This window comes from Thunnus thynnus, chromosome 5, assembly GCF_963924715.1.
Source record: "Thunnus thynnus chromosome 5, fThuThy2.1, whole genome shotgun sequence".
NCBI classification, from domain to species: domain Eukaryota; kingdom Metazoa; phylum Chordata; class Actinopteri; order Scombriformes; family Scombridae; genus Thunnus; species Thunnus thynnus.
The window spans coordinates 30,037,536-30,061,303 of record NC_089521.1 but is presented as its reverse complement, the minus strand read 5'-3'; the positions used below and the strand labels follow the sequence as shown (position 1 = coordinate 30,061,303).

At 38.6% G+C, this 23,768-nt stretch overlaps 1 protein-coding gene across 6 annotated transcripts in view; it reads right to left on the bottom strand.

Moving 5' to 3' along the window:
• The window catches only part of LOC137183511 (suppressor of tumorigenicity 7 protein homolog), a 64,773-nt gene that overhangs the window by 1,776 nt on the left and 39,229 nt on the right, over positions 1 to 23,768 (bottom strand). For 3 of the 6 annotated variants that reach the window (XM_067590636.1, XM_067590641.1, XM_067590642.1), the window contains 13 exons: positions 21,080 to 21,162; positions 18,440 to 18,599; positions 14,486 to 14,540; positions 13,621 to 13,736; positions 13,294 to 13,369; positions 11,258 to 11,412; positions 10,945 to 11,042; positions 10,514 to 10,643; positions 8,758 to 8,830; positions 7,484 to 7,586; positions 5,594 to 5,744; positions 5,348 to 5,440; positions 3,228 to 3,370 (listed from right to left, as the gene is read on the bottom strand). In XM_067590636.1, coding sequence (XP_067446737.1) covers positions 3,228 to 3,370; positions 5,348 to 5,440; positions 5,594 to 5,744; positions 7,484 to 7,586; positions 8,758 to 8,830; positions 10,514 to 10,643; positions 10,945 to 11,042; positions 11,258 to 11,412; positions 13,294 to 13,369; positions 13,621 to 13,736; positions 14,486 to 14,540; positions 18,440 to 18,599; positions 21,080 to 21,162 — 1,436 coding nt within the window. The remainder of the gene's footprint in view (positions 1 to 3,227; positions 3,371 to 5,347; positions 5,441 to 5,593; positions 5,745 to 7,483; positions 7,587 to 8,757; positions 8,831 to 10,513; positions 10,644 to 10,944; positions 11,043 to 11,257; positions 11,413 to 13,293; positions 13,370 to 13,620; positions 13,737 to 14,485; positions 14,541 to 18,439; positions 18,600 to 21,079; positions 21,163 to 23,768) is intronic. The other 3 variants (XM_067590638.1, XM_067590639.1, XM_067590640.1) reach the window with 3 other exon arrangements.

Here is a 23,768-nt window from a genome sequence, read left to right as displayed (position 1 = left end):
GACAATGGAGCATAACTTTGCGCCTGCAGCCTCGACTCAGAGGACAGTACAGCAGACTGGTCCTCAGACTGGTGTTTTGGCAACAACCAGTGGAGAGGCTGAGGGGTGATAGGGGCTCCACCAGAGCCATGTCAGGTCATGGAGGTTCCCACTTTGTCAGATGGCAGATAAAAGCCATCACAGGTTTGTTAAAGAGAGAGAGAGGAGTCTCTTTTTAAAACACTATCTGTGTCGCCCGTCCTCTACCTGCATGATCCGCCTGCTAGTCGGGGGTTTGAGCGCTGACGTCTGCCTCGCACATCGCATCACACATCTCTGCTCCGGCTTCAAAGAGGACTTCAAAGTAAAAGGTGTGTGTTCTGTGTGTTTGAACTGTGTGGGCGGCAGCGAGCGATCGTCCCAAAAAAACAAAGTGTGATCCCCGCAGCAGCCAATGAGAGATCACGAGACAATACACTTAGCAATAACTCAGCTAAGTCAGAGCCAATTTAAACATACGGTGATTGATGTATTGTGCTGTTAGTCGAGGTAATCAGTGACATGTTGTCTTTTCATGAACAGACACTGGTTGGGATGTGTTTACACATCAGTGAAAACCTCACTAGCAGTACTGATATGCTCAGTCAGGCTCTGCTCATCAGCAGCAGACACATCCTGAACCACTAAATGTCCACTTAAAGTCAGATAAAAGTTCATTAATTGATTAGTTGATTGACTGAAAATTAATAGGCAACTATTTTGATAATCAAATAATTGTTTTAGTCATTTGTTAAGCAAAAACACTAGAAGTTTTCTGGTGGCAGCTTCCTGAATGTGACAGTTTGAAGCTTTTCTGTGTCATAAAACATGATAGTAAACTGAATATCTTCAGATTTGGACCATTGATCAGATAAAAACAAGACATTTCAAAACATCACCATGAACGCTAAGACATTATAACGGGTATTTTTACTTATTTTCTGACATTTTCTTGATTAATCAAGAAAATAATTATCAGATTAAGTGATAATGAAAATAAACGTTAGTTGCAGCCCTAGCTGAGACATCGAGATGTTGAGAGGGATCAATAAATCAGATTAAATCTATTGACTGATATCAGGAAATGAATGTAAATCTATGTAATGTCCCCAAAAGTGATCTAAGTAAATGTGTGTGTGTGTGTGTGTGGTCCAGGTATTCCTCACGTTGTGGGGACTCACCTCCCTTATGGGGACAAAAAGCGAGTCCCCTTAACGTAAATCATTAATTTTGGGGTGAAGACTTGGATTAAAGTTAAGGTTAGTTTAGAGTTATGTTAAGGTTAGGGTAGGTCTCCAAGAAATGAATGTAAGTCAATGTAATGTCCTCTGAAGTCATGGAAATGCGACTGTGTGTGTGTGTGTGTTCTCAGCAGGTAGATGGTATCTGCTGATAGTGTCACATCAGGCAGGAGAGATGAGCTCACCCACATTCCAGGGGAGCAGCACAGCGCTGCGGGGCCGCAGGGTGCAGGGAGGGGCGGGCGGGGGGGGGGGGAGGCAGCGCCCTCCGCTGGCTGCTATGAATATAGGAGGAGGAGGGGCTGATGACTGGTGGGGATGTGGTGGCTCATCTCTGCGTTAAGTACCGAGAATGTGAGACGATATTTAACATCTGCAGGTTCTTTTGGAATTCCTTGTCTTTAAAGGGAAACTCCACCGATTACACACATCAAAGTCTGTTTCCAGGTGTTGGGGAGTAACTACTGCATGTGTGGAAAAAAGGAGTTTAAAGCCTTTTGTGGTTCCAGATGGAGCTGCGTAAAATCTGATAAACTGTGATGTCACTAGAGTCAGTGTCAGTTGGGGCTGAAGACTAAAAGTTTGACAATGAAAAAAATCCGGGGGTGTGGATGTGCTTTAAGCTAGCATCTCCAGGCTACATTACCTGCTACTAGCATAACAAACCCAAATCTCTGACCAAACTGTCAACAGTTGAGTTGCAGTTACCCAGTTGTGGGTAATGTAGGCGCTTGAGAGTACTCTTTTAATAAATCTCTTTCACAAGGTTGCAAGTATTTGATAAAACACGTCTATTTACTTCACGACAGCACAGTTATCACCTGCTGTGAAACACGTGTTCACATTGTGGTGCAACACGACGTGCTCCAGGCAAAACTGTCTAAATGACTTTCAAATATACAGCGTGAGTAGCTGCAGCAGCCGACCAGCTCATCAACCTCAATCATAAGTAGAGCTGCAATGATTAATTGATTAGTTGATAGACAGAAAATTAACTCTTTACTTTTTTGATAATCGATTTGAGTCATTTTTTAAGAAAAACTTTCCAAATTCTCAGATTCCAGCTTCTTAAATATGAGTATTTTCTGGTTTCTTTAGTCTTGTATGATAGTAAACTACCATTATTAGACATTTTATAGACTGAACTAATTGTTCCATCAACAAAAATAATCGACAGATTATTTGATGATGAAGATAATCATTGCTTGCAGTCCTGAACATAATAGCTGCACTTGTCTGGTGGCTGATTTAGTTGATGCTCTTAAAGCCAGTGCATCAAATTAAACAAATTAACTTGATGGTTGTCAAATATTAAACACAACCAGTAGTCCAAGAATGGATGAGGATTATTTTTAAAAAGTAGAAGTGAAATCATCCAATGAGAAACAAGATTAAAAGTCCAGCTAGTGACCCCTAGAGGCTGTAATGTCTCAATATGTTCCACAATATAAAAACATTTATTATACTGAATATAATGATTTTTGCATTCCTGGAGCCCTGACAGATGTGGAGTTGAAGATATATAGATTATCTCAGCTAGACGAAAGGTCATGGGGTCATTAAAATCAAATCAGTTTAGTATCTTGGAGAAAATTTCACAGCAGTCTGTCTGTCAGGTTATGATGGGACGGCACAAGCAGAGAGGTCAAAGGGTCATTGGATACATTATTCTATCCAGCAGATTTTATGGAAATCAAGCTATTAACTTGCAGGATTCCTTGTCATTTACCAAAGTGCGGCTTAATGGGAAAGTTTCATGTTAGAGAAAAGGTCGGAGGGGTCGCCGAAACTCAATCAGAGTTATTATCTGAGGACCAGAAACATCCACAGCAAACTTAGACAGTAGTCATGAAATCCTGCAGCAAATATGAGAGAACTTGTATCTTCGTCTGTAACTTTCCAAACAAGGGAAACAAGTTATGGTGTTTGCGTGTGTGTGTGTGTGTGTGTGTGTGTGTGTGTACTCACAGCTTTAGCAAACACTCCCATGAGTTCGGGGAACTGGTGTGTGAGCAGAGCCAGCATAGCGGTGAAGGAGCAGAGACCGGCTGTGAAGAGGATGAAGAAGGGCAACTCCTTCTTCGGGTAGACTGACACCTCGTGAAACACTGCTTCCACGTGGGACACACACACACACACACACACACACACACACACACACACACACACACAGAGCACAAAGTTAGTTTTGAGCATTTTTTTTACACACACACACATCTCAAAGTGTCCACTACTGGTTGCAGGTCAGTTAGTTTTAAAACCATTTATTCGATAAAAACATTCTCACAATTTACTGTCCAGAAATTTAAATGTTTTTTTAGATTGTACCTGCAATCACAGTAAATTAAATATTTCACAGAATGTTTTTTTTATTATTTAATTTTAATTATTAATTTTTTCCCAATTCAATAAAATAAAACAGCATAAACAATAACAACAACAAATGAAAAACAGGAAAATAAATGCAATAAAACTTGACGATTGCAGACTCCTCATGATGCAGGTGATATGAAGTCAATTTGAATATTTCAATATATAATACATAATATTTCTATCACAGATACATAAGCATGGGAGTGTATTGCAAAAACTCAAGGATCAATGCAAAGATAAGTATAACTAGAGTATCTCTAAGACAGGATTCATCAGCAAAAAATAAAACATCAACAGAACAATACAGGAAATATAAATGTTTCTCTTAATAAAAATAAAAGTCAGGATTTCAACTCATATATGATATTAGCAATCAAGATGTTAGAGGACAGATTATCAACATAATCAATGACGGGAAGATTCTACAATGAAGCAAAACTAAAGCATTTAACTGAGTAATGCAATGTTCTGTTAAAGGTTCACCAAATATGGACGTATATGGATCTGGATCTATTGTTTTGTTAGAGATATACATGAAGGCTTCAGATATTAAAGTCCAGCAAAATGGTTTTTTTTAGCAAACTGAAAAAAGAATAAACTACCTAAACCTCTGACAGACATCTGGCACCTTCATGACTCCCAAACACCAGACAGAGACGTATGTTTTTATTAAACAGCCGAACAAAAATCATCTTTATTTTTTAAAGAGTTAAAGATAGTAATTACAGAGTAAATTTGAGCCTAAATGTAATAACATAATAAACTCCACGTGGCTCAACTAATAGCTGCTGCGTTAAAGGGAGGATCTTGAAGGCAGCAGTGTATCTTTATGTCAATAGCAGGCTGACGTACAGACATGTCTGATCAGGTTACTGCTAACATACAGCTCTATAAAGTCTGAACTGAAGGATCTCACATACATCAAACATGTGACATACATTGCTCCTGTTAGAGGAAAAACACTGCTGCTGCATCGGTTTTTAATACTTAAATCAATAAATTTACATGAATGTGTCTGAGGTTGTTTTAATAAGTTAAAAACCATTTTTTTACATGCACCCAGCTAATCAAGCATGTACACATCCACAGACACACACTTCTCTGTGCATATTTAAACATGCTCACACACACACACACACACACACACACACACACACACACACACAGACAGAGCAAAGTGCGTTGCTGCCGGTGGCTGGAGGCCAACTTAATCAACTGAAGGTTTGTGTGTGTGAGGACAGACGAGCTGCTGAGCAGACAGCACGACGACACACACTCTTCGCTTACTCGAACTCACGAGAACCAGCGCTCCCTTCAGGAATTTGTCTCATCATCACAAATTATTAATGACAAATTCAACCGCTCGATCTTTTGTGCCAACGTTAAAAATCAGCATAATTATTCTAAATGAAAAGTCTTAGAGAGACGGGAGCTAAAACGGTCTGTTTCACACAGAGGATGAACTCAGGGTCAGTATAAGATAAATAAGGAGGTTTTTTTTAAACTGTGAATCATTCAAAGATATTCCAGTAGAGCCCCAGAATAAAAATATAGACCCTGAAATGTGCACAATACATCCCCTTTAAGACTAAAATCCAAACTGTATATTTGCTGCTGTGAAACAGAAGATAAAACAGATTTAAACAGTGTATTCAGTGGGGTGTATATATATATATATATATTAGTGTGTGTGTGTGTGTCAGGGCGTCTCTTACTGGGTAGCAGCTCTCTGTCTGCTGTCTCTGTGCAGATGGGGTAGGGATAGAACAGGTGACCCTTCTCCAGAGGATATGGGATCATTCTGAACGCTACAAAAACACACACAGAGAGAGAGAAGTGGTTTAAACAAAGACAGCTGATGACTCCTTTAAAATTGATTTGGAACGGAAACTCCTCATTAGATACCAAATGGCCGATGTGTGTGTGTGTGTGTGTGTGTGTGTGTGTGTGTGTATACTCACTTCCTTCCCAGGTGCAGTGTAGCAGGTTGAGCGCCCCCTCCACCCTTTTCCAGTGCTGCAGGTGGAAGAAGGCGTAGGCGATGGCCTCGCTGTCGCCTCGCTTCAGGATGTGTTCTGGAGGAAGAATCAGACTCTTCATCTCCAGCAGATACTGAGGAGGAGACGAGAAGGAAGAGAGACAGTCAGACAATCACAGAAAAAGGAAAAGAGGACTGGATATAGAAACAGAAAGCTTCTAGTGACGGTAGTCTGTCTGAATTGAGAACAAATGGTCAATAAAACACAGCTTAGTAATGGAAAGAAAGCACACACGACCACAAGATGCTTCACAGCAACAGTCTGAAACATTTTCTGATTAGACTTGAGCTCATAATCTGTACAATTACTGCACCAACCTCATCTGAATTCTGTTTCACTTCCCTCACAATTGGATTTAGTTTGTTACACTTCATCAGGATTTTTTATTACTGTGAAATGTCAGTCTGATATTAAATAGCTGCAAACAGTAAACGACTTTTTTTCCCCTTTTCTATCTTACAGAAAAAAAATTATAGCTACTCTTTTGTATATAGCATATAAAAAGGTTTTAGAGTTCAAAAGAGAAACAAAATGCATGAGAGAAGTGATCATTTTACCAAAGGCAAATGTCACAAATGCAACTCTGCCATATCGATGTTTATTTTACTTTTATTCTGTAAAGGAGAGGAAACTGGTCCAAAAACACAAACAGGAAACTCGCAGTCAATCAAAGTTTCATATAAATAGTCAGTCCACTATACTCGCACAGATGATCATATATTCAGTTGCTCTGCTATGTTTTTCAATGATCAGCTGCATTTTACGGCTCACTATGAGCTGACATGTATCTGAGCTGTGTTAAGTTGCTGCTGATGTAAATTGAAAATTCCAGGTCACTGTTGCTTCACAATAAAATCTTTCCACCAGTGAACCAAAAGGAGACTTATTAAATTAGGGCTGGGTGATATATCAAATTAATTCAATTAATTTGAATTTTTGTGTTTTGCAAAATGTGTAAAATGTCTAAAATTGTGAAGATCAAGTCATTGCAACATGCACAAAAAGTTTACTTTTAGTTAAAAAGTAACAGAGATGACAGCTGCTACATCGGCCGTTTTGAGTCCAGTAAACAGTTACACTACATGTTCACCTGCTGCAGTTTACAGGTCTGTAATGACTCCAGGTGGTGAGCTTCCTCTGGTTATCTTGTAATGAATTTAACGGAGGGACGGACTGAGAATGACTCTGCACACTGATCTGTGCTCTGGGTTTGTGTTAGTTGACGAGGTCTCATCTCTGGTTACTTTATTCAGTTTGTCGCTAACACTAGTTAGCAGACAGCTAGCTGTCTAAAAACATATGATTGTTTCAAGTCTGCATTTTGCAGGCAAACAACAATCCATAAAAATTGTGAATTAAGATTTTATTTTTTGGTTATATCTCCCAGCCGTAATTGAATTTATAGGAAGTGTTAAGTGTTTATCACAGAGTTGGTGATGCTTAGTGAGCAGTGCTATTCTTCAATAAAAACAGGTTGATAGAAAAAGGTATTTGGAGCTATTCATTTGAAGGATCACTTAAAACATTGCAGAGAATAATAGTGAAAGCAGAAACAGTCACAGTGAGACGTTAGATGAAGAGCTGCAGACAAACAGACTCTTACTGCGCTTTCAGCAAACGATAACAGTCATCAAGGTAAACAACTTATTTGACCTCGCCTTGCTGCGCTGTACGCTGCGCCAGCACAGCTTTAGTTCAAGCGTATCCTCATCATCACAATCAAAAGACAGACTTATACTGCGACCATGTGATCAGCAGTGTGATTTCACAGCAGGTGTGTGTGTGTGTTTGCAGTGTCGGTCTAAGTCTCACTTTGGGGACGTGAGGGTTGAACTCCACCGCTCTGTGGATGGCTTCTACTGCATTCATCTCTGCTGTGCTCAGCCCTCGCCTGGACGCTGCCTCTGGAGAGAACCTGCACACGCACGCACGCACGCACACACACACACGCACACACACACACTAGTGAGTAATCTCACATCACCAGGTGATCAAAGTGATTTTAAAAAATGACTCATTGAAATCCAAACTGCTCACTTATCACTATCCAGCTGCTCTACATAAGAACATCAAATAAATCCCTTACACGCAACAGAGTGTCGGTTTCTCAAGAATAAGATGAAACGTGTGTTTTGATTACAGTTGGATTATTATACATGTGAAGACCAGAGCAGGAAAACGCACCAGTAAATCACCAGTCGCTGCTTTTTAAAAATGTTTTAACCCTTAATTACTGTTCAGGTCAAAGTTGTCAGCAATAAAAACACCTTAAACATCGTTCATTTAGTCTGAAATTGTATAATTTTTCCTAAAATGACCCAGAATATACAAAATTTTGGAGCAGCTTGACACATTTTTGTAAATAGAAGGTGTTTCAGGTTAAATTTGACCCGTATTTATTCAAAAATAATTCAAAAATGTTGTTGCTGTTCTTCACATTCAATAAAATTAATTGAAATCATCATAGCTGTTAACATGTTCTCCTGTTTTATGTTCTCCATAAACAAATTGTGTAAAACCTAAAGAACAGATCTCAGCTTCCTGATATTTCATGGAGGACTAATCACCAGTTTATTAAGGACTGATGAGGTACTGAATGAATAAAAATATATATTTGAGATTTGGCATAAAGATACTGTGAATGGTCAGAACATGAACTGTATGTAAGGTGGATTTTTTTGCTCATGAACATAAAAAGAACATACAGATAAAGTGATAAACAGATCCTCAGTGTGTGCATCTATTTACGTGTATAAACAAGCAACAGTGTTTTCTATGATTTTATCTGTGTAGCAGCAGCAGCAGCGTGATTGTATTATTTATTTTACTGTCATAAATAAGTCTACAAGATAGACACACTCACTTCTCACAATAACACTGATCAACCCTCCAGGCAGCCCTGTTCTAAAGAGCAAAATTACTGTTAACACACTGTTACTACATCATCGCTCAGCCCTGTTCTCTCATTCATGCAGATCGGGTCCCCGGGCTATTTTCAGCTCTATTTTAGAATCTTAAATAGCAGCAGAGGTACAGTATGTCAAGCCCTTGTTTGAGCATTGTAGCCGATGGAAAGCGATACTCACTTGTCCGATACCGCCCTGGCTTTGAGCAAGGCTGCTGTGTAGCATATTGTTGCAGATTTGGGTAAGCTAATATCTGTGGAGGAGACACAAAGCAGACATGAGGAGAGGGGTGTTTAAGAAAACCTAGTTTGGAATTACAGTCACAGGTGATAGTTAAAGAGGGGAGGGCTGCACTCGAGAAGGCTGCAGCCGCCCGGAAGGTGTTTGTGAATGAAGATAATGAGTTTGGGGTTTCATAGCTACGGGGTGTCAGCTTGATTGTTACTGGCTCTTATTTTTCTAAAAAAGGTTGAGTGTGATCTGCTTTATTTCATTTCGATTTAACTTGTAAAGATAACACCAACACGGAGCATTATCAGATAAATCTAGACTTTACCAAAGTGGAAACATCTGTTGTGTAAAATGCATCCGTTTAGATCAAGGTTGTTTGTAGCTACTACATACTGTATAGTAGGGATGTGCAGAGGGCCCAGTATTTGTATTTGTATCTGTATTTGTTGAGGCAGCAAAATTATTTGTATTTATATTCGAATAAAAGTGGAAAGAGGCTTAAAAATCCTGTTTTTGTTTTTATTACGCTTTTAATTTTAGAAAATTAAAAGTGTCAGTAGCTCCAGGAGTGATGTCCAAATTAGGAAATGTGCATCATGTAGCAGGTGGATGTGACTCCCCTCGTTGAGACCTGCTGATAGACGTAACAGCGGAGCAGAGGAGAGAGACTGAGATAGTGATGTAACTGACCTGCGCGCTGGTATTTGACTTTTTTTTTTTTTTCTTCCCGAAAACAAATAATTTTTAAATATTAGTAAGAAACCCACTATTTGTGCTTTGCCGAATAACGTATTTGTATACTGGGACACCCCTATTGTATAGACTGTATCAGAACTATATCTTGTGTGATAGTGCAGAGCTTCACAAAGTGACTCCTGGACATTTCAGGACATTTTATATCAATGTGATCTGTATTGCTATTAAAATGATCTTAATAACATTTTAAAAACAACTTTTGCTATGGATATAGGTCTGTATTATTAATTTCTCAATTAAAAAACAAAAATAAAGTTTCTCACTACACTAAGACTATTTCAGAACCTAAACTGAGTTTCTGATTCAGGACATTCATACTTGCAGATTGTTAAATCACTAAAAGCCTCTTTTACTGCATTATAGAACTGCAACAATTAAGTTATTATCAGCTGAAAATTAATCTGCTACTTATTTGATAATCAAATAATTGTTTTAGTCATTTTTTAAGCAAATAAACCAACGATTTGATGGTTTCAGCATCTCAGATTTGTCATGCATAATATTAAACAGAATATCTTGTGTACACTTCACAATATAAAGCATTTACAATAATAATAACTTTATTTGTATAATAACTTTCATACAAGAAATGCAGCTCAAAGTGCTTTTTACAACAAAAGGTAAAGTTCTGTGTTTGTGGTCATATATCAATGATTTTGGTGCTGTTGAACTGTATTGGATTATACTGATAGGTGTTTGTAATATTTTATCCATCTGATTTGTATGAATTAGGGTAGACAAAATATTAGAAACACCTCTCACCCAATACACTTCAACAGAACCACAAAATGACTATAGAATAAATCAACACCTCTCTAAAACAGATTAAATAAAAACTGAACATTACAGATATATTCCAGAGTTGTTGTATTATACTGTAGTTGTCCCTATTAAAGATGCAAGTGAGTGTGAATAAAAGCGTTATAAACTCTGAGAGTACGTCTCTCACCGTCGTACTTGGCCAGAACGGCCTGGACGTCGGCGTAGTTCTGGAGCTCTAGCAGTGACTCCAGCAGGTTCTCGTGGATGTTGAACATACTGAGGAGAGGGAACTCCTTCATTAACTGGAAAACACACAACTGTTGTTACATGTAATACCGGACAGGGGGCGACACATGCACAGTCAGCACACAGAGCTTTGGGTCATCACTATGCACTTATATTGACAAGTGTAAACCTTGTGATCTGAATGAATGTCGGGAAGAGTGTTAAAATAAAGTCTTTCATGTGTCTCTCTGTGATTTTCTCACTCCGGTAACCAAACTTGAAGTCTTTTGATGTTGTTAGAAATCAAAGAGCAACTTCCTGTCAATCCTCTGAGTGTGTGTGTGTGTGTGTGTGTGTGTGTGTGTGTCTTCTATTAGCGGGCTGCGTACTTACATCTCTCATCATTTTAACTGCTTCTCTTGTTCGGCCAAGCTTTCTGGAGCACATGGCCAGTCTCCTCTTTATGTACACCAACACATTGGTGTCCCTTCCTGATGGAGATACATAAAAACATAATTTAAACACATACAAATCACCGTTAGCTCTGTTGTTTTCCTTATAATAAAACTGGGAGTATGATGAACCAGTCACAAGTCACATTTAAAATGATCCTTATTGGCCTGAGAGGTGAGCTAAAGCCACCAGGAAACAAGTATATTATTATTATTATGATGTGATTATTAGCTAGTGAGTGGATTATACTCACTGTGCTGGGCTTCATATTGTGTACCGTGGTGTTGGAGCTGCTGGCTTCGGCGGTAGCAGCCCTCTCCAGCTTTTAGAGCCTGTTTAAACAAACGCTCGGCCTCCATGATGGTGGTGGCCTCCTCCTCTGCCAGCAGGATGTATGCTGTTGCACAACTACAGGAGGAGAAATAAAGGGAAAGTAGAAGAAGAAAAGAATGGTATAAAAAAAGACAGGAAGGAGGACAATGAAAGAGACAAAAGAGGGGAGAGAAATACAACACTGTATTTATAATTTGCCACTTTATCTTTGAACGTGCGTCTATTTATTTCCTTTTTTTTGTAACCAGTGAATTACAAACTCACTCACCCTTATGGATGAATTCATTAATTTACCGGCTCAAAGTACAGGGAGCCTTGTTTGTCTACACAGCATGGCATCTGTGCACTATCAAACTGCTTTTACGCCTCATGTATTCGTAAGCAGCATCTGACACATCAATGAAGAAGAAATTTTCCTCTGAGTCAAGCTGCTGTCACGGCCTTGATGTGAGCTGAGAGCAACATACAAAACTGCCACAATACCTCTGCTCTGCCTTTGTAGTTGCAGACGTGTCTAAAAATAAATTCACGCTGCCTTGAAAACAAGTAAAGTTGTCTTCCCCCCCCCCATGAATGATGCAGGTACCCAGAGGGCCACTTAGTCCCATCATCCCTCCCACGTCCTCCCATCCTCATCAAAGTCAGACCAGAGGTGTAGCAGGTACAAGTTTGCAGTGGTGACCTCTGGGATAGAAGTTTGGGAATAAACATCCTGCCAAAACCCTTCTGTTCATCCTAAAATAAAGTGTTTAATTGAAAAAGAAACTGCAAAGATTAACCAAGCAAATGTGTCGACCGATTATAACTTCAGACTTGAATCTGGACACCAGCAGTAAACGTGTTTGGTGATAAGGAGGCATTAGCATTTAATTATAGCCGCTCCACCAGTAAGTGATGTACCATGCCTCCAAATTTTGTCAGAATTGCACCAGATGTCTACCAATAGGACATTAAATTGGTGGCAGTAGCCTCACAGTTAGACCTTGTGACCTCCAGACGACCTGAATCCCAAACCAGCAGAGAAAATCTGGCTGGTTAAAATTAAAGTTCCCCTCCAGACATGTTTTAAGACATTTAACACTCCTCTGCTTGGAATAATAAATTGTGATATGTCAAAAAAACAAGTTCAATTATCTCATTAAAAATGCTTAAAATGACATCTCCTCCTTCTCTCTTCATTGAAAAATACAGAATCTATAATTATGCAAATATTGTTGAATCAAAAATTGAACTGGATACAAAGTGTTTCTGGTCCTCGGGTTCAACAGGCCCACCATGTTTCTACAGTAGCCCAGAATGGACAAACTGGCTCTAGAGAGGACCTTTCATATTGTAGGTTCTCCTACATGCTTGGAAGGGGAGGAGAGTATTCAGTTGGTTGCAATCTGCAGCCTCACTGCTAGATGCCACTAAATCCTACACACTAGTCCTTTAAGTGAAAAAGAAAAGATCCCCTTAAAAACATCTATTGTTGTGCCCTTGAGCAAGGTGTATGAGCCCCGTTTTTCCCAGTTAAAACATACATGAGCAAACTGAACTTCATGCGTGTAAAGCAGTTCATAGCTGGAAAATGAACCCAAAAATCAATGTGTTTTCTGGATGAATAAAAGCTTTAAAAGGAAAAATAAATATTTGATGGGCGTTTTCAATACCTTGGACGGATTCATATTTTATTAATTCATTTCCTGCTCAGCTTGGTTTTCCGAATTTAACACATCATCTGCTCCAGGGCTGCCTGACCGGTCTATTAGATACCATCGTAATGTTTCATTAACACTGCCATTAGCCCGGATGATTTAACAGACACATTTATTTTAAATTGTACTCTGGCTTTCTTATATCATCACCTTCACTGTTTTAAAGACCACTAACACTTCTAGCTGTTTTTCTCAAAGGACACAGTTGTAAATAGACTGTTACATTAGAGAAATGGGCACAAAGGACAGATGAACGTACTCTTCGAGCTCCAGAGCTTCATGTGCAGCAGAGATGCGAGCCTGTGGGTTCCTCTCTCTCCACGCCTTCTGCATAACTGCCGCCACACAAACACACACACAGAGATAAAGTTAAGGTTCAACATGCATGTGTTGTACATTCTTTATATACTGGGTGCTAAATAATATTTCCTTCTGTGATCTTTACCACTTGATCTTAACACAAACAACAAATTTTCAGGCAATAATCTGTTTTTGGAGTTTTTAATTCGACTAGATTGTTCAGTTTTATTTCCTTTGCCTTGATAAACAGTCTCTTGTCTTTATGCGTGGATGTGTGTTTACTTACTAGCATCAGCAGGCCGGAGGTGGTCTGAGTCGCAGGTAAAGAAGGTCTGGTGGTCTTGTGCTGACAGATTCATGTCGTAGTACGTTAGCGGTTCTCGACCCGTTACCCACGTATACCTGAACACCAGAACAGAGACGCTTTTATAACAAGTTACTGACTAAATACACCTTATAACAGGAAGAATTACAACATCACCAACGAAAGAAACAGCAGGAGGGAGAAAAACCTGAGAATCTTTACTTGCTCAGATGTTCGTAAGATGTTAGATGGTCATGTAATAGTAAAAGAGTGCTGACTTAATTGTACTTGATTCTACTTGTCTGAAGGTTAGAGCTGATAGGACAATTACAACACAAGAGACATGACAAAAGTGGAGGATGACTCATTAGGAGGAACAAGAGGCTGACACATCAAACAGAGAATAAAAGAAGATTGACAGAGAGAATACAGACTGGTGGGAACAAATCATACGGGACAAAAGAAAGGAAAAAAAAGATATCAGAGAAAGGGCAAAATAGACAAAAAAAAAACAGGGAGACAAAGGAGGAAGCTGATCAGAAAAGACATGACCAGAGGCGAAAAAAATGAATGAAACGAGAGGAAGGAGAGGAAGAAATGCCAAAAGAGATGACAGAAAGAGCTGGAGCTGAAGGAAAATAAATAATATTTCAAACGAGAGGCAGAAGAAGACAGAAGAGGGAACATGAGGATGACTTATTAGAAAAACAAACAAGAGAGAGAAGACACGGAGATCAGAGAGAGGAAAGAAAAAAAGGAAAGACAGCGAAGGCGAGAAGCTCCAGTGTTCCTGGAGGCAAACCGAAGCTCCGAACCGACTGCAGGTAGCTCCGCTGCCGTCACTCACCGATTATATTCAGCTCCTCGAAATAAATTCAGCGGATTTCTCCAGACTTTACATTCTGCAGAAGGGGAGACACAGAGAGAGAGAGAGAGAGAGAGAGAGAGAACAACACAGATGATGAGTGTCAAGGGTAACGTCGACGCTGAGCTTCCTCGGAGCACTTCAAAAGGACTCGAGCGAGCGTTCTGCCATCAGCCCCGCAGCTCCCTGACTGGCACATCGACCTCTCTGAGATCCCGGCTGACAGGAAAAAAAGGCCTTAAAACTCTTCAATGACCAAACAAGCTTCTACAGAGACTCTAACTGCTGTCAGGAAAACAGTCAGGAGCCCGTGTATCAGCACTGAAGAGATTAATGTAGGGACGCGGGATTTAACGATATATGAGGTTTTTGAAATGTCTCAAGAATATTTTGGACTTAAGTCACCTGTAGAAGAGCTCGGATTTTATAGTTTAAGATCAGTTTACTCATAATTAATATGCGTCAGCCTATGAAAACAGTTATGTATGTATGTATAAATATTAGGGATGTGCAGAGATCCCAGTATTTGTATTTGTATCTGTATTTGTTGAGGCAGCAAAATTATTTGTATCTGTATTTGTATTCGAATAAAAGTGGAAATAGGCTTAAAAATCCTGTTTTCGTTTCTCTGACACTTTACAGTAAGTGTTTCTTTTTTCAATCCATCTCCTGCAAACTTTACTGAAGTGCTATAATAAAATTGCTGAAGTATCCCTTTAAAATAGTGACTAATAGGGCTGCAACTAATTAATCCATCAGTTTGTTTTTTGTTTTGTCTCAAACACATAATCAGACACATAAACAAGTGAAATATCTAGTTTTACAACCCTACTTTAAACCACGGCAACCGATTTGCACACTGCTATTATTATTCTTCTTATTATGACTACTACTATATCTTAATCCTTGCTCGGTTTGTCTTGTTTTATTTATGTATTATGTTAATTTTCCTCCGTCTGTCCTCGTGTGTTTTATCTGTTCCCATCATCGTTGTATCTGTAAAAATCACTATTTTGTGTTTTGTTTTCTTACCAATAAAAGAAAAAATAATATCTAAAATTTATTATGTATCCATTATTTTATATTTTCATTGTTTCACCCATAAACTGTCACATAATAATGAAAAACGGCCGAAGATGATGTTTTCAAAGTGTTTGTTTTGTTCATCCTACAAACCTCAGTTCCTGTTTTTATTAAGTCTTTGATTTATAACAGTCATTTATTGTTTTATATGTAGACGAGGGTGAAAGTTGAGGTGTGGTGGTGGTGGTGTTGGGGGGGGTATTGTTGTTTTTTTTGCTTTTATTGCATAAAGCACTTTGTATTTGTATGAAAAGTGCTATTTAAATAAACTCTGATTGATTGTTTCTATTCACAATTAAATAATAATATGAATCAGAAACATTTTACACATTTTAGAGGCTGGAGCCTTGATACAATGACCAGCTAATAGGTCCAGCACTGGTCACCATCATGGCATCAAGGATATGTTCACACCTACTGAATTCACACAGTAGTTCATTCTTTCATTTCAGATGCAAAGCTGTGAATAATCACAATCAGGAGACGTCACCTGAAACGGTCTGTGTTTGACTTCTGCTGTGACAAAGAAAAAAAAGAAAAACGCTGCATCTCAAGCTTCAATGGAGACATTTACACAGAGAAGATTATTAGCAAGAAAACTGTGAGTTAGCACAGTCAAAATAATTACACTGCATTTCTTCTCTCCATCACTGGCTTGCCGATTTCATACAGAACACATAATCCTTCTTAACTCCGAGTTGTTTGGCTGAAAACAAAACTCCGAGTTGTTTGGCTGAAAACAAAAGCGAACTGCGTCACGTCTCCACAGAATCCTTTGAGAGGTCTTTAATATGTTTCTTTAACATAACAAATGCTGCTGTAAAAAAAAAAAAAAAAAGCTGGCTGATTCATTTAATATATGCCTCATTATGGATGCATATGCAGGATAAATGTTTTTCCTGTATCATCCGCAATGGAACCAAAGGAATTATTCAGCACGGAGACGTCTCCTCTTTTGAAATGAATGAATTTCCATGGGGGAGCAAATACACATTCAACGGATTAACCATGATCAAAGCGTTACTGATGTAGAAGGGAAGCCAAAAAGTCGCTAAGCAGAGCTCACTCCCAGTAACTGTGGAGAATAATGCTGAACAGACTTGAATTTCTTAGATCTTCTCTATTTTAGATCAACAGGTACAATGTTAGGGGTTGTGGGTTTGATTCCCTGTGTGAATTAAGCTGGTGAAGCATTTCTTTAAACATACTTCTATGTACTGGAACGCTCAGCATACCTCAATCTGTAATGCTGAGTCCATTTATCCTTTTAAATCTACACTTAAGACTCGTCTTTTTAGCCAAGTTTTTCGTTTTTTTTGCTTTTTTCTGTATGTAAAGTGTCTTTAGGTCACGTGAAAGGCGCTTAAAATCTTATTTATTATTATTATATTTTGGTGAAAGTAGGTCTGCAATCATAATCAATTAATCTGCTGATTATTTTCTCTGACTAATCAATTGTTTGGTCTGTAAAATGCCTGGATACAGTGAAAATTCGTCACAATTTAAGATCACAAAAAAAACAGAGAAAAACAGCAAATCACCACAAGTGAGAAGCTTTTAAACATTTTTGTTTAAAAGTAATTAAAACGATTAATCGGTTATCAAAATACTTGCTGGTTATTTTTCTGTCAGTCGATTAATCGACCATCATTGCAGCTTTATGTGAAAGAGCTTTTTTAAAAACTTGATTTAACTTGTCTTTTTATTGATCTTACCCTATTTTTTATTCTAAAAAAACAGAGAAACCCATATTTACATACAATACTGCATGTATTGGAATATATATACACTTACAGTACAGCTAAAAAGTTACAAACATTGAAATTGAGTATAAAAAGACAATATTACACCAAATTATAATTCATAACTACAATGTTTGTAAGGTTGTAATAATAAGTTTGTGTAATAAGTTGTCATTTGACCATCAGAGAAGTCCTACAGCTGCTCCACAGACGGTAAATATGAAGCGACTCCTCAATGAAATGTGAAGCACCCGCAGTGAATTTACTAAGACGGGAACATTTTTTTCTGATTCACAGCAGGAAGCCGCACATTCAAACAAAACTCATTTGGTAGAAATATCTGAAATAATTGCTCTGCGTGGCCTCAAAGACTCATCAGGTGGCATTCATTCATGTCTGGATGCTTTGTATTGCAGTTTAATGTGTCAGTAGTACCAACATTTTTTGAATAACAACTTTATAAAAACCCCTATGAGTAAAAAACAAAACAAATGTAAATGCCTTTTCCAAAACTACACAATAAAATCAGCCCTTTTCAACCTCTTCCAGCAGCTGAAAAATTGCTTTGACATTTTACAACATTTTGGCTTCTCGGTTCTCCTTTTTTTGAAGTTAACACAGCAGAACCGAACTGACGTGCTCTGTAGTACTGAGAGAGTGACCTGCGGAGGGATGAAATCTAGAGTGGAAAAGCTGAAGTGAGCGGGGGAATCCCAGCCAGCCCTGAGAAGCAGTTAAATAAAGAGATGGTGGCGGCGATGGTGATGGTGATGACGACCGTCACCACACTCATGGTGAGCATAATACTCATTCTTCTGTTTATGTTGTTATGTCGTGTCTGTGTTGTTCTTGCCTTTCGTGTGTTGTGTTGTTGCGAAAAACTGTTTTTGTTCGACTGACGGCATCCAAACATATGTTTATGGGACAAATTTAGTGTTGTTGCGAGCTTACAACATAACAGAAAGTTGTCTGTTTCACAACCATGCAATTTCAAATAACCTTGTGCTGCACATGACCTGCTGGCAAAGTGTAAGGCACAATTAAACTGTGTGTACAGGAACATAATTTTTGATGCTGCAAACAGATGCGTATCCCATCAATCAGCTCTTACCAGATACACTCTGTCGATTGGAGTCGGCCTCCCCATTACTGGTGTTTGAGTTGCTGGGGGAGCTGCTGTCCACTCCGCCCAGCAGGGGGCGCAGGTGGCTCACAGACACCTGCTCTATGAAGGATGTCCCATATTTCCTGAAATACCACCATTCAAAGATCTGCGAGAGAGGAAGAGAGAGAGAGAGAGAGAGAGAGAGAGAGAGAGAGAGAGACGGAGGGAAACTTTAATTTAACGGTTCATATTACTTTCATTTAGTAAAAAGACACACTTTCAACCAGAGAGGAGGAACTAATCAGTGAAATCTGCTGTTTGGTCAATCGGTCTGAGAGCCACTCAGGTGGTAGAACGGGTCGTCCATTAGATCCTGAACTACAGACTGCTCCTGACAAGCCAGCAGTCTGTGTGTGTGTGTGTGTGTGTGTGTGTGTGTGTGCATGGGTAAATGAGAGGCACTGTAAAACGCTCTGTTTTGCTCTCAGGCTAAAAGCACTGTAGACTGTAAGTGCAGTCCATTTACCTTTAAGCCTTGCCCCCCTGTGCTGGGATCCAGCAGCACTCTCCTTTAAGCATTTGTCAAACAAATTTGTATAGACTAGTTTCAAACCCATCGTCTTCCCCGTCGCTCCACTAGAAATACGACTATTTCAACAATATGAGAAGGTTTGAATCATCAGACCAGCTGTGGAGTGTCTGTGACACATAAAGAAATAATCTCCACATCCTTAACAACCACCATTAAGTTGCTTCTTTAATAAGGCACAGCCAGCTGCTCAGGTGGAGCTGCTCAGTGGATAAAAGCAGAGGACTGTAAGTATTAATGGAATTAATAAAGCGAGAGTGTTGCTCAAAGTGTCCGGTAAAAAGACAGATCACTGACGAGAGCGTTAAGTGTGCAGACAGCCACCTGGTAAAGCTATTATACCGTCAGCCTCTGCCTGAGGGAGCGACTGATATTCAACTTTTGATGGACTTAGCTAGAACTCTTCTGCGGAAAAATACCTAATTGGGACATAAACATCTATTCCAATTACAGAGAAAACGACCAGTATCGCTCCAACGAAACCAATTGGCTTCCACATTCCTTAATCATTTCACAGAGCATGTGCAAAGCTTAACACCATTTCTAAGCAGCCTACGCATATTGGCCAATAGCCCGCAGGGAAGAGAGAGAGTGAGTTAATTAAGAGAGGAGCTATTTAAAATACAGACCAACCACTGTGGCACAGTTGGCTGTCTGTGAAGAACTTGAAAGAGAGATAAAATACCTGAATAAATAGGAATAGCCGCTGCTAAGAGTTTCATTACTTTGGTTCCCTGCTCTGATGATTTTGTCACAGTCTTGACGTAAGCAGGGAAGACGTTCTTTACAAATCTGTGTATTGAGAGATAGTTGCAACACAACCTCGTCTCAGAAGACATCCAACATTTTCCACAGTTTGCTTTGTCTATAAAATATTAGTAAATAGTGTCTTGTATTGTCTGACCAACAGTCCAAAACACAAAAATATTCAGTTTATTATCATGTATGACAAAAAGAAACAAAATATCTCTCCATTTAAGAAGCTGAAACCACATTTTTATTTTCTTTTTTGGCATTTTTGCTTAAAAGAGATAAAATACTTGAATCTCATATTTGCACATCTGTGATCTTTGATCTAACACGGCGCGTTACATTGATGCAACTTGTATAATAATTACTATTATTATTAATAATTACATACTGCATATACTGTTTACTCCTGGTCATTATTTTGTTTTTCACTTCACTCTTCAATTTAATATTTAAACCTGTAGCAGCTCTTCTCGCTTAGAATATATTTTACACATTTTTTTATTTAAAGTAAAATTCTTTTTTATATTATTTAGGACTTAACTTTGTGTGTATTTTTGACTGTTATGCACCACAACAGCAAAGCAAATTCCTTGTATGTGCAAACCTACTTGGAAATAAACCTTGTTCTGACCATGATTCTGGTAAAAAATACAAACGATCAGTTATATATGACATCAAATTAGTGAGGTGTTTCTCCTCTACAGATGTCTATTATCCACATTCCAGACAAACCCTTCCCACCCTTTCCACTGTGTTCTCAGTAGATAAGCAGTAAAAACACAGAAAGTGTGTTGCATGGTGTGAAAAGACAGGAGGATATACTGCACAATGACAGCACTGGAGGCTGCCGTTTCTTTGCACCTCATCTTATGAAGGACTAAGTGAACCTTGTGGCCTCTGAACCTGTTATTATTGTTCTAGCGAATCACATCCTAGGCTCATAAAGTCACCTCTGGAAATTATTCTTTGCCTTTTTAACATTATGGATGAGTAAGTCAAGTAAGAGTGCACAGTCATCAGCCCTGAGTTGTGATTATTACATTTATCTGATGGACCAGAACAATGTAGAATGAGAATAACATGCATGGTTGTATTTATTAGTCAAAGGTCATCAAACCCATTGTGTTTGACAGTGTGTGCATCCAAGAGCAATTATATCAAAGAGGTGATACCTGTGCTGCATGAATACACTTCAAAATGAGTGTTTCTAGCAAAATGAATACAATAATCATGATACATTTCAAAACTGACATCATTATATGCTTCAGTTTCATCAAATAAAGACTGTAAATATAGTATCTTACCAATATGAGTCCTGATATGAGGGAGGAAGTGCCCGTCAGAGCCACGTAGAACTTGGGTGTCAGGGTGTTGAGAAACATGCTTACTGAAGATGGAGACACAAGAAGGAAGAAAGACAGATGGGTTAGCACTTACTATTAACTAGATTGCTTTAAAAAATCTCTCTTCTACACCAAAGGATTCTTTAGGAAAGATATTTGTAGAATCAAATGCCGGATGTTCATGTAAAACTAGGTCACGTCTACAGAGGAGACCAGTAAAGACTGTGAGGAAAAACATCAAAAAGACTCAACGACAATTGCGAAACATAAAAAAACATTTCATGCAAAAAAAAAAAAAAAAAAAAGCACATCATCCACATGCAGTGTTTGGCATTTCCCAAAGAACCCTGCTGCTCGGACGTGAAATTACACAACACCAGGGGACACGGGGTAAGCCTTAACTACAGAGTGACGCCCTGTGGGTAAAAAAAAAAAACATGAGCTCAACTGGCAGTCTTAACTAAAAACACAATATTCACAAATATGCAATGCAAAAATGACTTTTACATGTGGAAAATGGCATCTAGATGATGTTTAGATTGCTGCTAAAGGCCTAGTAGAACAGAAACAGTGATCAACGTGTCCAGCATTTGACCTGCTGGTGGTTAATTTTCCCAGATTAGTTATCATTAATAGCTCAGCAAACGGCCTTGAACTCTGCAAGAGACTCTCGAAGCTCACAGTTTAATAACCGATTGAACCGATGGTCAATGAGGAGATATTGGTGTCTACTCCTGTCATATGCGCATAAGAGTTCAAGTATCATCAGTACTGTCAGTAACAATAAGATACAATAGATGCCAAAATGTCTATAGGTTTAACTTCAAGCTCTTATCCACCGATCTAAGCCCTCTCTCCTAGAGGTGGGTATAGAAACCCCAATGCTTAAGTTGGGTTTCTATACAATTTATTTCATAGTGCAACTTTTGTGAGATCCTGTGAACCGTAAAAATTATAACTCCGAGTGAATGATCCATATCAATCAAGCCTCGTGGTGAAGAGCTGATCCACGCTCCTCTCTTTTAACGCCAGCCTGCAACCATAATTATGGTACGTTTTTTTTGCCATAATTAGGATGTATTTCAATTCTACCGGAGATGTTAGAAGGTAAAATATTTATAGTTCATGTTTTAGGAAGGAACGTCTGCGACTGAGGTGTTGTAGCTGGTAATGATGGTAGTGAGATTATTACACTTGTTTCACGGAGGGAGTCTTCTTCTACCATCTGCTTTCAATTTGTCTTTTTAATTTCACAAACATCTCTAAGAAACAGAAGTTCCAAAAGTGACAGATGATATTTGGATTGATGACATTTCCATTCATTATCTGACAACTGTTTTTTGTTTGTTTTTTTAGTTTAAAATCTAACAATACTGAAGACTGCAGTTTCTTCTTCTGATGGATTATAATTTTTAAAGCCTCCTTTGATTCTTTAACAGTTGGTGACATTAAGATGGTTGCAGGTAAGGAAGGATTGAGTGATTAGTCACAGCGATCTGAGCTTGAAGGAAAGAAGCAGACTTACATAAGTAAGATCACATAACCGGGACAGCTTATAAATAATGATCTGTTTAGAGAGATTAACCGCTAACTGACTTGTAGTTATCATATTACTGTAACACGGTGATACACTTCAACCAAATCCTAATAGCAGCTAAGAACAGAAACCCTGGAGCAGTATACGTAGTCAGTAAGAAGAGCATTTGAGTGCCTTCATTGATGCAATAAAAACTATACAAATGACGGCCAGTGAGCTACAATTCAATGTTTACATTCTTCAAAATACATTTCATTTGTCATCCCTGCTTTACCAAAACCAAACTGCATTTCTATTACACCTGTGATACTGACAGAAGAGGACAGACAGATAGAAAGTAGACCTAACAAGTTACAGGGTAATCCAGAAATGGCCATGAAATCGGCTACATTAATTAATTTATTCATTTCAGATGTTAAGTATTTTCTGAAGAGCGCACTTTGTGTTTGTTGTAGTGGATAATTGTGTTAACCATCATCTCTGGCTGGATTGGATTGTTTTGTTTTGTTGGTACTTGATTGAATGATTATTAACCTTCTGAACATCAAAATATGCTTTTAAAAAGTTCATTACTATTGTATTTTTTCCCATTTTGTTACCTCCATCAGCTGAGTGACTGTAGGTGATTAACTTCTCTCAGACTTAAGAGCTACTTAAAGCGCTAAAACGTGTGGGTCTTAAAAGTAAGGACTCACACGGCCATTACTTTAAGAAGTTTCTCCTAATTTTTAGCCTTAAGATGTGCTGTGGCCCCATGAGGCCTCAGCATTGTGAGGGGAAAAAGAGCGTGTAAAGCCAAAAGATTATTAACAATAAACTTGTACAGCAAGTGCAATGACTGAGCTACAAGTCACCTTGTAGCTCAGTCATTGCACCCCCAAATTATACCAATTAAGTTAGGATTAAAACAGGAATAACAACCAAAACTACAAAAAATACAACCCAGGTTGTAAAGAAAATAAAAAAATCTTTTAAAAATTACACTGGACATCCAACTGATGTTTGGTGACCTGCCAAAATGTACCAAGATTTCTGCTGGTAGCTAGAGGTGACCTCCTCCTCCTTCTGTATTTTGCCGTAGTGAGTGAGAGACTGTGCTAGCTGCAGTAAAGG